Source organism: Anopheles stephensi, chromosome 2, assembly GCF_013141755.1.
Source record: "Anopheles stephensi strain Indian chromosome 2, UCI_ANSTEP_V1.0, whole genome shotgun sequence".
NCBI lineage: Eukaryota > Metazoa > Arthropoda > Insecta > Diptera > Culicidae > Anopheles > Anopheles stephensi.
The window spans coordinates 34,329,199-34,343,418 of record NC_050202.1 but is presented as its reverse complement, the minus strand read 5'-3'; the positions used below and the strand labels follow the sequence as shown (position 1 = coordinate 34,343,418).

General features: G+C 44.6%; 4 protein-coding genes across 10 annotated transcripts in view; 2 read left to right on the top strand and 2 right to left on the bottom strand.

Annotated features, from left to right (window-relative positions):
- Positions 1 to 1,318: 1,318 nt before the first annotated feature.
- Positions 1,319 to 4,744, bottom strand: LOC118507926 (sodium- and chloride-dependent glycine transporter 2-like). The gene is made up of 7 exons (XM_036047229.1): positions 3,817 to 4,744; positions 3,391 to 3,625; positions 2,902 to 3,325; positions 2,091 to 2,829; positions 1,803 to 2,012; positions 1,570 to 1,734; positions 1,319 to 1,493 (listed from the first exon to the last, which is right to left on the bottom strand). Exons 1-7 carry the CDS (start codon positions 3,847 to 3,849, stop codon positions 1,392 to 1,394), a joined length of 1,908 nt encoding a protein of 635 aa, XP_035903122.1. The 5' UTR covers positions 3,850 to 4,744; the 3' UTR covers positions 1,319 to 1,391.
- Positions 4,745 to 4,873: 129 nt separating this feature from the next.
- LOC118507927 (ankyrin repeat, SAM and basic leucine zipper domain-containing protein 1) lies at positions 4,874 to 6,792 on the top strand. Of its 2 annotated transcripts, none has more exons than XM_036047230.1 (5): positions 4,874 to 4,986; positions 5,063 to 5,172; positions 5,237 to 5,704; positions 5,774 to 6,261; positions 6,335 to 6,792. In XM_036047230.1, the coding sequence occupies exons 2-5, from the start codon at positions 5,086 to 5,088 to the stop codon at positions 6,672 to 6,674; spliced, it is 1,383 nt and encodes a 460-aa protein (XP_035903123.1). In that variant the 5' UTR covers positions 4,874 to 4,986; positions 5,063 to 5,085; the 3' UTR covers positions 6,675 to 6,792. The 2 variants fall into 2 exon arrangements, with proteins under 2 accessions (XP_035903123.1, XP_035903124.1); XM_036047231.1 differs by having other exon boundaries at positions 4,880 to 4,986; positions 5,060 to 5,172.
- A 3-nt stretch (positions 6,793 to 6,795) lies between these two features.
- Positions 6,796 to 7,932, bottom strand: LOC118507929 (exosome complex exonuclease RRP42). Its single transcript, XM_036047232.1, has 2 exons — positions 7,737 to 7,932; positions 6,796 to 7,661 (listed from the first exon to the last, which is right to left on the bottom strand). Exons 1-2 carry the CDS (start codon positions 7,791 to 7,793, stop codon positions 6,819 to 6,821), a joined length of 900 nt encoding a protein of 299 aa, XP_035903125.1. The 5' UTR covers positions 7,794 to 7,932; the 3' UTR covers positions 6,796 to 6,818.
- A 670-nt stretch (positions 7,933 to 8,602) lies between these two features.
- LOC118503138 overlaps positions 8,603 to 14,220 on the top strand; it is a 132,211-nt gene continuing 126,593 nt past the window's right edge. Inside the window, exons 1-5 of one of the 6 annotated variants that reach the window (XR_004905132.1) lie at positions 8,668 to 9,065; positions 9,145 to 9,306; positions 9,376 to 9,454; positions 10,600 to 10,994; positions 11,059 to 11,917. The gene's annotated coding sequence lies outside the window, so the exon portion shown is untranslated. Of the gene's footprint in view, positions 9,066 to 9,144; positions 9,307 to 9,375; positions 9,455 to 10,596; positions 10,995 to 11,058; positions 11,918 to 14,220 lie in introns of those variants that run through there. The other 5 variants (XR_004905131.1, XR_004905130.1, XR_004905133.1 and 2 more) reach the window with 5 other exon arrangements.

Below are 14,220 nucleotides of genomic sequence, written 5' to 3'. Positions count from 1 at the left end.
TACCATAGCATGCGACTCTGCACATAATACACCTTATGCATGAAAATGTTTGCACCATCGTACAAATAAGGTTCCCGTTTGAACTGCACAATACACAATAGCTTGGTTTTCTTTTTACGAACTTACCATGTAACTCATACGGTAGAAGGCTGTGCATAAATGGAAATGATTTAGTTTGACAGTTTTACCATGACATGGTTTTTCCCATGCACAAAAAGACAATTCAATCACCGTGGGAGTGTCCCGGTGGACCGTCAAAAGGTTTGTAGACTGAGTAAAGAAAAGACAACTATCCGCGAAGGTTCGGGATGATTCGGTTGAATCCAGTGCGTTCAATCAGGCAAATGGTGAAGAAATGCGGAATCTTTACGGCACGGAAGATCGTACAGGACGATTGTGGGGCGAAGTTGAGGGTGCGGAAAAATACTCACAAGATTACCAACCGCATCCTTCGAACCTACACGAGTCGAACGATGCAAGAAAATCTTGAATTTCCTTAAGCGAAAAAAATCCGGTATTCCTGTACAACGGCTAGAGCATATTTACCGTCGGTTCCGTAACAAATGCTAGAACCTACAGACATTTTAGTTCTCTTCTGCAAAAAAAAAGAAGTGCTTCCCGGTGTTCTCCCGTTCTCCCCCCCCCCCCCCCCCACCCCTCACACGGCACGGCCGGGGTTCAAATCCCATCCCAGCCGCCTCCCCGTACGTAAGGCTGACTACTTTACTACGGGTAAAATCAAGTCACAGAAAGCCAGAAATTGGCAGGCCGCGACCTCTCGAGGTTGTAGTGCCAAGGAAGAAGAAGAGTTCTCCCGTAGATCAAACGACAGTACGGCCCGAAGCCAAACATTGTGTTTCAGCAAGATGGGGCTCCGTGCCACACCAGCAACCGCACTCAGAAGTGGTTGCAGGAACATTATCCGTTCTAGGAGAAGGAGGCCGCCCTGATCCCGTTGGATTATTCAATATAATCAGTTGGACCATTAGATTATTCAATATGACTCCATCAAGAAGGCTGTTCTAATCGCCACCCGCAAGCCACAGCAAGCCTTAAACAAACATTAACGCATACCTGAAGATAAATGGATGGAGACTACATCATTAGAGGCCGTATTTGCAGCACCGAAGATTGGATATCGCTAGAAGATGTGACTAGAGACGTAAATAGAAGCATAGATATCGATATAGTATAGATTATCGGTAGTTAAAGTGCCACAGTGGAGTGGTAGTGAAGGAGGAGAATTTACCGGAGAAGGACAGGGATTTCCCGATATTCAAACTCGCTTGTTCTTTACGGCAGTAAAAATAGTTCCCTCTTAAGCTGATGTGAAGAAACATTGTTTATATTGCTAATTCTTATCTACAAAGTTTAAAGCACTGGGATTCCCATTACAGTTCGATGCCACTACTGTTGGCATACGCCATCTCCGAAGCCATCCGGGGCTGCGACGGTTTCCAATCGACTGAGGGTTGCAGCAACTTTCGGAAAGACTGGAAGAAAAATGTGAGGGGCAAGAGAATGAAACGTTCCTCCTGTACCATGTAATGTGTGCTGAATCGGAATTACCTGCCAAGTGCATGGTCCGGTACACATTCGCCTAACAGCCACTACAATCGCAATACCGAAGGGTGTCAGCGCTATTATCCACCCGATCACGTCGGCCCAGTTCGGATAGATGTACCGACCGTACGACACAGGTTTGTATTGCAGCCAGTTGAAGCAAAGTATAAACTGAAACCAAACACAGGGCATTGCAGCATTACACGAGATGTACCATGAGCCACCGAGTGAGCATTTACCAACAACATGGCGGGCGTGATGTACTTCCAAACCGTGACCCAAAACCGATGGAACCATTTCGACCGTTTGCCCATCATTTCCTCTATATTGCCGATAAAGCGTTCCGCACCGTACACCCATCCGACCAGAACGCACTCGGCGATGGCTATCAGCAGTACGGACCAGTTCGCAGCGTACTTGTCGAACAGCTGGAACCAGTACATCCCGCCCTGAGTGCGATAGGAAAGCAAGCGTAAGTAACGTCCTCAATAACTTCCCGATAGTCCCAAGCCGCTCGTCCCCATTACGTTTGTCACAAAGATTAATCCACCGAGGTACCCGACGATGCTGACACCGGCCACCACGGCAACCTTTCTTCGACGCAGCGCTGGAAACGTGTCCAGCACCGCCGTCACAACCGTTTCCATCAGCGTAAACTGGGAGTCCAGGCCGAGTGTAAGCAGCATGAAGAAGAACAGTACCGACCACAATCGAGGCATCTGCAGCTTTCCGACGAGCTCGGGAAACACGACAAACGCCAGACCAGCGCCCTGATCAATTACACTGTCCACTCCGGTGTCGAGTTCGTGCGCCAGAAAGCCTATGATCGCGAATATGACAAAGCCGGCAAAGAACGACGTCAGAATGTTCGAGATGGCCACCACGATCGCATCCCGGTAGCAATTGTTGTCGAATCGATTGTACGAAGCCAACGTTAGCAGTCCGCCCCAGGCTGGGCTGAGGGCGAAGAAGATCTGTACGGCAGCATCTCCCCACAGCTGAGCGGTTCGCAGCTTGTCCCAGTCTGGCCGCACGTAGTACAGTATGCCATCGTACGCTCCGGGCAGCGTAAGGCCACGAACGAAGAGGGCCGCCAGGACCAGGTACGGGAAGAGGGCGGTAAAGTATACTACCTTGCCGGAGCTCTTGACACCGCGGGACAGACAGAGGAATACAATCACCCATGCGGCCAGCAGGCAGATGGCTAGCCGTTGGTTTATCATGCCGGTTTCCTCGATGCCGGACGAAATTTGGAGGAAGTAATTTCTGGAAAGTCGCAAAGACAGGACAGGATCAGGGTGTGGAGGTTATGTCCAGTCCACTAGCAATGGTACTTACTTGAAAAATTCTTCTGCCGGTGGTTTCCGCGGCATACGGATAGTTGCATTGAGCGAACGAAATTGTTCCCTGGAGAGACAGGAGCTCATGTAGTACGACCCGTTGGTGGCAAGACAGTTGTCCTCCTCCTCGTACGAGAAACAGTTCGGCGTAGCCCACTCGTGCTGACAGCCTCGCCACGGGAGCGGATTCTCGAACGACACCACCATGTAGAACACGGTCCAGGCGATAATGACGTTGTAGTACAGCATAACCATACCGGACACCAGTATCATCCCGTACCCTATGCCCTCCGACAGAGGAGCCAACCGTTTGAAGAGGATGGCCGGTCCCAAACCGACGTACTGAGCCAGAGAAAGCTCCATGAACATTAGCGGCAGTCCGGCTATGACCAGCATCACGGTGAACGGTATCAGGAAAGCGCCTAGAACACAGGGCAGCAGACATGTAGTAGCAGAGCTAATCGGCCAAAACGCGCCGCTCACTTACCTCCTCCATTGCTGTAGCAAAGGTAGGGAAAGCGCCAAACATTTCCCAGCCCCACCGAGTACCCCAGCAGCGACAGAAGGAAATCGTAACGGCCCGTCCAGGACCCCCGTTTGGCCAGCACCTCATCGCTCATCGGTTGATCGCTGCAGAGATCGTAGTCGGATGTGTACGCAAGCTGTCTTCGACGTTCCACGCGCTTCAGCCAAACGTCGACGGTCAGTTTCTCGCCACAGTCCTTGGGAAACAGATAGGGCAGCGTTCAACAGTAAATGGCAGGTAACACTAATTATGGTAATTCGGGCTGGATCGCTCGCTCATATCAGCAACACTTTATACGGCCTAGCTACAGTACGGTGGTATGGTGATGGTGCCATAAACCAGCGCTGATCTCGTAAACCAGATACTCGGCTGATAAAGCCTTCTTACTTCAATTGCATCTTGGATCGTGGCACTATCCATTGCCGTTTCCGTCGGTACCGAATCACACCGATCAGATAGTCGCAGCCGCAGTCGTCAGTTGTTCCCGCACAGCACCGTCGTAACTGGGGAAATGGGCTTTAGAGTGTCTGGCTTCGGTAGCGTGTGCCCTGTCATCGATCGGATCTGATGATAGTGCAGCAGATCGCAATGCGATGCGAAATATTGCAAATTAACTTACTGTGAAGGCCGAACAGTGCCATGCAGCGGCTCGGCATCGCGGGCCGTTTTCTTTTTACCAACGGAAATTAAGCGAGTATCCGGAAAGAACCATGGGTGGAAACAATATTTTAATACACGGTTTACCGAGTCACTTTGTGATATAAATGGCATATTTCGTCGGTCTTTACATGTATTTCCAGTTCGGTTGAGTATTCCCATTCCATCCGGATGTACATCGATGGGTTCCATATGATTTTGCTGTGATCATCTTGCACAGTCTTGTTGGAGCCACGTCCACATTTATGCAGTCCAGTTCAGGCCTAGAAGAATCATCGATCTGTAGCTTGCTGAAGATGATGGTCTAGTTAATGTGGAAGAAGTGTGGAGCCTGAATCCAGCTTCTTCAACGCCTAAACAGCGTTCCCACGGGGTTGTCTATGAAGTTTAGCCTTGAGATGCTGGGGTTCACACTGTGTCCATCAGAATTTACCTAGTTTATGTTTGTGAGAAACGGAGTCGTTGAACGCGACGCAGAATCTGTTGCTTCCAGAGAATAAATATAGGGCCATTCTTGCAACCTATAAATGAGACTTTAGTAATATGTTTGATACGTTTGCAAATGACGATCTTTAGCGGAATGAGAGTTACTACTGAGTGTTGTCATCGAACGAAGTTTGGGCTGCAGGCGTTAATGTTTGAAGAGAAAATATTTTACAAGCGAAAAAACGGTTCATTTAAAAAAGACATTAAAACGTTACACGGTCAGGGTATACATAGCAAAGGTATGCCAAGTGACGTTTCTCGGGAGAATAGGGCGAAAATGTGAATGTCAAATGTTCTTGCGAATATGAACAAACAATCAAAACGTGCATCATTCAAAGGTAAACCGCTATTCCAAACAAACGAAAGAAACAATTTGTTTGTGTTAACACAGTCCAGTGCAACAAAGTTTTACTCGTAAGGAACATTTCGAATTGATTTCTAATTGCTGTACAATAATAGCCCGACATTAATCTCAATTAACTGCCAGTAGAGAGGAGCTGGACAACGGTGAGCATGTACCGTCCGGCAGGTTACGATGATTCCGATGAGGACGATTTTGACGAATTCGGATACTTTTGCAGTTCGTACCGGAACGAAAAGGTAATTTTTTCATACACGTTTTATGCAAGCTCAGCTACAGGTGCCTTTCTTGCGGTATCGCCAGCAAAACAATGGGTTTATGCAAACAAACCTGACGCCAGTTGAAGACCACGATACACAACTGTACAACGCCATTCTGGACGGCGATCTGGAGCAAACAAAACGCGTGCTGAAGCAAAGCGAGTATTTACGTACCGGGGGAGAACTACACCATGGTTGGCCAGCACTGTTTTACGCTTGTTACGAAGCGAAACCAGCGATAGCACGGTATCTGCTGCAGGAGGAGCAGATCGACGTAAACCGGGAGTATGGATTGCAGACGGCTCTCATGATTGCGTGCAGCTCGTCACGGCCATCGGAGTGCGTGTATCAGGTCGTCCGGTTGCTGATCGATTACGGTGCCATCATTAACCGGTTAGACCAGTACGGATGTTCGCCGCTCATGTTTGCCTGCCGGGAGGGTCACCTGGAGGTAGTGAAAGAAATTGTGGCCGAATCTTCACTGCTTTCGGCCGACAATGAGGGAAATACGGTAAACCGAAATAAACCGGGATAGCACGAACGTATAATGTTTACCCTTTGGCTACGTTTGTCGTTATAGGCGTTGTTTTATGCGGTGAACAATAATCGCTTGGAGGTGGTAAAGGTTTTGCTCCGTGCTGGAGCGCAAACTCACGCCGTCAACAAACAGGGCTACACTCCGCGACAGTGCGCCACGAACAGCAACTATCTGGACATTGCGGAGCTTTTTCCACCGGAAGAGAAACCGTTCGAGATACCGCCAAAGTACTTGTGCTACAGCGACTACCGCAATTTCATCCATGGCCAACAGGATGACGACCCGCCCGGCTACTATCCCGACCTGGGTGTGATGTTGTTTGGTATGAACAGTGAAGCCAAGTTGCGTGCCTTCGTTGAGCCGGGATTAAATCTGTTCGAATTCCTCACGCTTACCGATGAACGGTTACGGCAGCTCGGTCTGAAGTTTCCAATCGAAAGAAAGCGCATACTGTTGGGGCTGTACGATTTTCATCTTCAGAAATGGTCGAAGAACAGTCTGTGGACGATGGAAAAACAGCGCGTCCTGGAGTAAGTACTGCACCGCTTGACAAAGTTTGAGTGTGGATTTAAACCGTAATGAAAATGTCTTGACTACTTTCAGCTGCTACGATGTTTTGGAGGTACTTGAGAACATGCTCAAGCATCTTACCGTCATGCATGCGTCGTTGCTGTACACGAAGCACTTGACGGAAAGTCACGACCCGACAGCATTTTTCAACGCTAAACAGTGTACCAAACTTAACCAGCAGCTGCTCTATTTTCGCGCGTCTATCGACGGCTTCCGGAGCCACATTGAAGCCATCCACAAGCTGTCCACACCAAAGCCGGTTTTGCACATAATGCCACCTGATAGGGGTGGCCGAATATATGAGAAAATGGCTAAAATTAGCGTTTGTCTGATAGCTGGAGGACTGGTGATCTATTGGAAGTTGGTGCGGTGAGGAGTAGGTAAGATTAAAACTTAAACGAGAATTAAATGTACTTTGTACATTTAATTTACGAAAGGATTAAATGTACTTTGAATGCAAAATCAAAATAATCAGCGATAACAAAAACAAACACTTGCATCCTCTAACAAAAATGTTTTACTTTATAAATCCAAAAATTTCACGCTTTCCCAATCCTTTGGAATTTCTTTGCTCGTCCTGCTGCAGTGCCGCCATCAGCGCTTGATTGAGCGTTGCCCCAACGCTGGTCGCCATGTCGAAGCACTTTCTAAGCGTCTCTAATCGGATCGATCCTTCACCGGCCGTGTGCACCGTCGTGATCGATTGCTTGCCATCCGAGCCGCACGATACGCCGATAGCTACACTTGCCACACTGCATTCTTCCTCCTCGGCCGAAGGGTCGACAACGCACTGATCACCGATCTTGCAAACTGTTACCAGTATGGGCGCTTTCGTCACGTCCAACCGCTCGCAATCGTACGGATCGTCGGTAAGTATGAGATCCATCGAGCCACCGTCGTGCATTGCGGTAGAAACACGCGGAATGCGCGTGTTGAACAGAGCGGCCTTCACTGCCAGCGATACTGCGTCGAACAAATTGCCGCCACACTCCAAAATGAGCACGTCCACGTACAGCTTCCAGCACTGATGCTTAGCCATAATGCACAGAGCGGACAGATCGAAACCATTGCGCGATTCGTACGCTTTCGCCAGGGTGGTGGATATTTCCGTGGCCAGCTGCTCACCGCCGCGGCCTTCAAATTCCGGTGTCGCATTGGCGGAGCAATCGATGAAAAAGTCTATCTTGCCTTCATTGGGACGGTCGGGGATGGGTGTGTCAATTTCCGCCTTGACACCGACCAGTATATCCGTGTTGGCCATTCGCAAACGAGCCGAACCGGCAGCGTGAACGACTATCTCCGACTCCAGTTCCATTGGTCTGTATTCGCGATTAGTCCGTCCATCGTTTCGGAGGTTTTTCTACGGGAAAATCAAACCACATAAAACAGTATTGCATTCGCACGCCAGCACACAAAACACGGATGAGATTATTACTTGTATTCCATGAAGGATGTATGTTTTCTCAGCTTCACTCAGCAAAATGTTCGCCATCGAGAATTAATCTGGCGTGTTTTACGATAACCAAACTCCCGTTTGCTTGTAAATAAACCAAGTTCATCTGCCGCGATTTGACTCCATGTGCCGGTTGTCATTATGCACACAAGGACCGTCACTGGACGAACAACGTGACAGTTTAAAGATGTTTTGGTGAATCGTTGGCAGGGTTTGCGAACCAATTTAGCTTGACCAAGGTGTATGTATTCAGGGCTAAAGTCTGAAAAGAGGGATAAAGTCTGGGCTTAAGTCTGAATAGATGCCCCCCCCCCCCCCCTCACGTACACTCATTTTTGCTACTGAGTTACCCGAAAGGGTATATTTTTCAGACTCTTTACTGTAAGTATTTTTTATTCATTTTTTATTTTTTATTATTATAAATGATTATAAAAACAATTTCTTACGATTTTCTTAGCTTAACTTTTACCTAAATTTGAGGTAACTCCGTTGCAAAAATGAGTGTCCGTGAGGGCTAAAGTCTGAATAGATGCCCCCCCCCACTCACGGCACTCACTTTTCGCTACTGAGTTCCCTTAAATTTAGGTAAAAGTTAAGCAAAAATGTGAGAAATCGTTGTAATAATTATTTATAATAATTAAAAATAATAAATAAATAATAAATAAATAAATACTTCCGATAAAAATTCTGAAAAATATACCCTTTTGGGTAACTCGGTAGCGAAAAGTGAGTGCCGTGTGTGGGGGGGCATCTATTCAGACTTTAGCTTCCGTGAGTGGGGGGGGGGCATCTATTCAGACTTTAGCCCGGTCGGGTAGGCTAGAGGAAACGTGTAAATGCTACTTAATATAGTTTCCATCCGAACTGAAACATTCCGCTCCGGTGTATTCACCACTACTTGCGCAAATCTGTCAAATGTTGCCGGTTGCATTCGTGTGCAATTCGTCGAACCAAGCAAGCCGGTTCATCGTCGGCCATAACTTAATCTCCCATTTTAACGAGTAAGATCCAAAATATTCCAACTCTTCGCAAAGTGCAATTGTCGTTACAATTCCACTCAATAATTGAAGATTTGCATTTTCATAGCGGTTAACATGTAAACGTTGTGGAATGTATCATAAGTAAGTGATAAATCGCGAACGTTTGCGGTAAAAAAAGTGGAATCGTGCGACGTATGACTTCTAGCGGTACGGTGTCCGGGTTTTTCGATGAACGATCAGTGAATGTATGTGGTTTCGTACTCGGTCGGTGGCAAAAGATGACAAGAACTGCAGAAAAGGTTCGAATTTTGCGACTGGATCGAAAGGAAAGGTACGTATGCTTAGCTTTTACCAGAGCATGGATTAAATGGTCTGAATCGTCTTTAAACATAAATGGCATTCATTTTCAGCTAGTGCAATGGCTTTGTTTGCGAAACGTAGTTTGGAATACAAGGAACTGTCCTTGTTTGCGGGAAACAATTCCATCGCAATGGAGATGCTAGAGACAATTATTGACCGAAAACAATCGAGTTGTGAACTGAAGAATTATTGAATTTCAACCCGTTATAAAGGTAAGAGAAGAGGAAGATTAATTGATCGAAACTTTGTTTTTCTGATGGATTTTTTTTTTACCATGTTAGGTTTTTCTAAAAAGTGTGTCGATGTCATTCATCAGCGTATCTTGAGAATTTTTGTGTATTTGGCGATAACTTTCAAGTGGTAAGTGAGATATTTCATTATTATTTACTAATTACAGTAAATGTTCGATAACTGGGCTTTGGTACAATTTACCAAGCGGAACAGTGCTTTTTAACACGTACCAGGACGATGTCATTTTGATTAGGGATACTGTTTCGTGGCCGATAGCGTCTTTGTTATTTCTCACTGTAAACTAACTTGTTTTAATAACTTCACGGTGCTTTATTCTTCTATGGGCTTAGTACTTTATTCTGGTATATTAATGTATTTGTCCCAATCGTTGAAATCATTCATCATGAGATTGCAACTCTGCAAAGGCGTTGTCAAGATCCAGAATATCTGATTCTTATTCTTGATTTCCAAATTGAATGAATTGGAGTTTGACTTCTTTGTAATATTGTTAGTTTATTATCTATTTATTTATTTATTTATTTATTTATTTATTTATTTATTTTTTTCTTTTTTTATTTATTTATTATTACGGTCACATGCCGTAAATTCATCCAACAAACAATTAAAGAAAATTAGCAAGGCATTTCCACCTTGTTATTTGCCTTATCCCGGTCATGCTCGGTTGAAATAATATTAATGATATTATTATTTATTTTCCGTTCAATGCACATACGCTTAGTTTCGCCTGCATAATTACATTTAAAATCGTCGAAATGATCATTCATCATAACATGTTATGATCATTCTGTTGGAGTGATATCTCTTGGATACGCAGAGTAAGAACGAACACACGCGGTTTAGCTGAAGGCTGAATTCACTCTGACTTTATTCTCTTTCTCTTCAAAATGTCAAACTGACTGTAAACGGCAGTGCTGCCAGAAATACATAATGTTTAATGTATTGGAATGTCAACACTCCTCCTCAATACATTATATTATACCGTTCTAGTTCGTTAATTTCATCGCTTCTACGAATCTTTTCTGTTTTACGTGCCCTAACGGTTTAGTAAGAATGTCCGCGATCATGTTATCTGACGCACAGTAACGTAAGACTACTTCACCTTTATCACACATGTCTTTAGTAAAACACAAACGAGTGTCTATGTGTTTCGATCGTCGTGACAGTCGCTCTACCGCCACGAAGTTAATGCATCCTACGTTGTCTTCGTATATCACTGTAGCACCATCCTGCTTTTCGTTTACCTCTTCTAGCAGACGTCTTAACCAGATTAACTCTCGGCACGCTTCCGATAACGCCACGTACTCAGCTTCCATACTCGACAAGGAAACGCCCGACTGCTTCCTACTTGCCCAGCAAACTGTAGCTTTGCCAAGATTCTTCCGTTATCCCGCAGTCTTGCATTGCAAATCCTTCACCAAGTCCTTCCTTCTTGATGCGTTGCAGCACATCCGGATGTCGGTGCCCCATGCGACGATGCCATGTATGCGCGCAGTTGACCAAATGACGTGTATCCACAGTCATTTTTACGCTTTCCGAAATTCTCATGGCATACAAATTTCCGCTCAACTCTGAAACTGCTGCTACTCGTCCGTTAGCCGCCATAATGTTGCACTGCGTCTCTTGAAACACGACCTTCAAGCCTCGTTGGGTAAGCTTGCGCACTGACAGCAAACCTCCATCCAAATCAGGAACATACAACACTTCTTTTACAGGAATGTTGTTCAGGTTACCGCTGTCATCATAGCATTCTAAAATGCCTTCTCCGATGCCCGCTGATGTTGTAGAAGCTCCGTTCGCCAACCACACCTTTACACGTACACTATCGTCAAACTTTCGGAAGAACCCACGATCGTTCGTCATGTGGCTTGAGGAACCGCTGTCAACACACCACACATTCTTGGAACCGATCCTAGCACTAAAACATACAGCACCGCATTGTTCTTCGTTTGCTTGCCGTGCTTCTGCAGGCTTTTGATTTTCTTCCTTCACTTTTTCGTTCTTGAACTTAAAACAGTCGCGTTTTATGTGACCCTTTTTCCGACAATAGTTACACGTGATGTTCTTCTTGTGCGGTTTTTGATTCCGGCTAAACATCGCCTTTTCACTAACTGCTTTCTCTCCATCTCGCTCTGTTAGCCTGCTGCTTTCGTCAACGATGCGCAATTTGACGGCTTCTATTGTTAGCTCACTCGGTGCATTGTCTAATGCCGTCACCAAACCATCGTATAGAACCGGCAAACTTCTGAGAAGCATACACACTTTCGTTTCTTGATCCATTTTCGTTCCAGCGGCGTCTAGTTTGTCAAACAAACTCTGAAACACTTCCAAATGATTTTGAACGTCACCGCCTGATGTTAGATTCGAGGAACACAACTTCTTTAGTAACGAAACACGCACTGATCTGGTAGCTTTCTCATGATGGTTGGCCAATGTCTGAAACACGTCACGCGCATGCACACAGTTCTTAATAATGGAGAGTTGGCTGTCCTCGATTAACAGGACTATCGTAGCTTTGGCCTTGTTATCTGCCTTTCTCCAGGCTACTTTTTCCCTTTCTTCTACAGATGGCAATTCATTCGACACCACTTCCCATAAATCATCTCGAATGAGAAGCATTTCCACTCGCACTTTCCATTGCGCCCAATTGGCGTTATTGAGTTTCGGAATGGCGAATCGATCGGTTCGCTTGACACACGCGGGGCGAATTATTGTCCTTAGCGATTAACACACGCGTGTACACTGTACACACGAATTAGTTCGCGAATTATTATTCGTTCTGCAATAGCACTGGGGCTGGGCCCATAACCTGTTGGAGTGATATCTCTTGGATACGCAGAGTAAGAACGAACACACGCGGTTTAGCTGAAGGCTGAATTCACTCTGACTTTATTCTCTTTCTCTTCAAAATGTCAAACTGACTGTAAACGGCAGTGCTGCCAGAAATACATAATGTTTAATGTATTGGAATTTCAACACATTCAACTGGGGGCGGGCTGGTGGTAGAGGCGACAACGGCACCGGTCTTCATACGACAGGACCGTTGTTCAAATCTGACTGACTTTCCTACAACGTGGTATCATTAAATCTCGTAAGCCAGAAATGGCAGGCATGACCTAAGATGTCGTTAAGCCAAAAAGAAGAACAAGAATATCATTCAACTATTCTATTGGCTCACCTTAGTGAAATGTTAATCTAGAACACAAGGGTATTAAATTCGTGTAGATTACTAAATTCGTTAGATCGTTTGTACATCGCTTTTACTGGCATAGGCTCTATTCATATGCGGTAATCCGAACATCTCTCTTACGTCAATTTCATTTCATCAGATAACTTATATGTCTAGTAGGATTAAACAACAGTATATTGTACAAATCTCTAGTAAACATACGCTGAACCGACTGCAGTCTATTGATATCAACTGCTGGATGGGGCGTCTTTAACAGAGTTAAATTCTATGGTTGTGCGAACAAGCGAGGCATAGATTGCTAAAAGGCACAATGGGTCGTTGAATTCTTTTGCGTTTCTTATTATGAATACCTGTTCGACTGTTGTTGTTTTCATGCTCTTGACGTGCATGATTGCAATGGAATGATCTCGGTGAGACAATGGGCACGGAACCTGGTCACATGATGGGTAATGTCATATGATGATATACACTACTTATACGGGTGTACGATAAGTTTTTCCTTATGATAGTTTATTTATTATTTATTAAATTCTATGCGAACTATTTTTCTCCTCCGAATGCTACTTTGCCCAATCTTTAGTTTTACTTTTTTGTTTGTATATGCCTGCTGGGGTCAGAACACGCCCTTAAAAGTAAATCGACTCGCTTTATATATGAAAATGTGGATTGATTGACATGGAAGATGCACTAATTTGTTCAATTTTAATATAGGAGAAGTAAGGTCCGTAGCTATTGGATTCGGTTAACTCAGACCGCTGATCTGTCAAGCTAAGCTGATCTCCACCAACTGCAGGTGTCTTGAGTTCCATCAAGGATCCAAAGATAATAAGTGTTGTCAATCTGCTGCAATCCTTGAATCGTCGTGCGATAGTTCCTTATCATATCTTCGCATCCCAGTACAAATAATAAGCCACAACTAATAATAAGGTATTATTTCAGTTAATTCAATTTAGATCACTTTTGGCGCTCTGTTTATAATGTGTACTCGAGTACCCTTACACGCCCTATCCGATAAAAAGAAAGAAAAAAACAAAGTAACGTTTTTTTTTTCTTATGTGTTATAATACTTAATTCTGTTTTTGTGTACAATTTCTATTTTGTTTCCTTTTTCTAACTCTGTTTTCGTTTTCAATTCCGCGTATGCTTTATGGGCCATCATATTTTTGTTCTAGTTTTCTTGCTGTTTCGTTTTGCAGTAGTATCCTATCTTATAGATTATGCATTTTGTATTTACATTGTAAATTCGATAATTATCAAATTTCTTTTTGTGTAGTCGTTTCTGAACTTCTCTGTGCGCTAAGTGAAGACCTGCACCAAGTGCAGGACATAATTGTCTAAATTGTAGCTCTTTGGCAACTTTGGCAATCTTCCATATACTAAATAGAAGGGCGAATATTCTGTAGCAGAATGTACCGTATTATTCTATGCAAATTTAATTAATTGTAGAATATAATCATGCGAGTCCATGATAATGGGTATTTGATACAGTAAATACGTAAAAAAATACCAGCATCTCGTGTGAGTTTTCGAGTGAACCAATGGTTTCGTGGTGGTATGCTGTTGAGTGTAATTTCTCTATCTGAAAAAGCTGGCATATTTCCGAGAGCAGTTATGGCGTAGCAGTTATGAATTTAGTTATGTCGCACTGAGTGATCGTAATGTGTTGATATGCTTCGGCATTTATTAA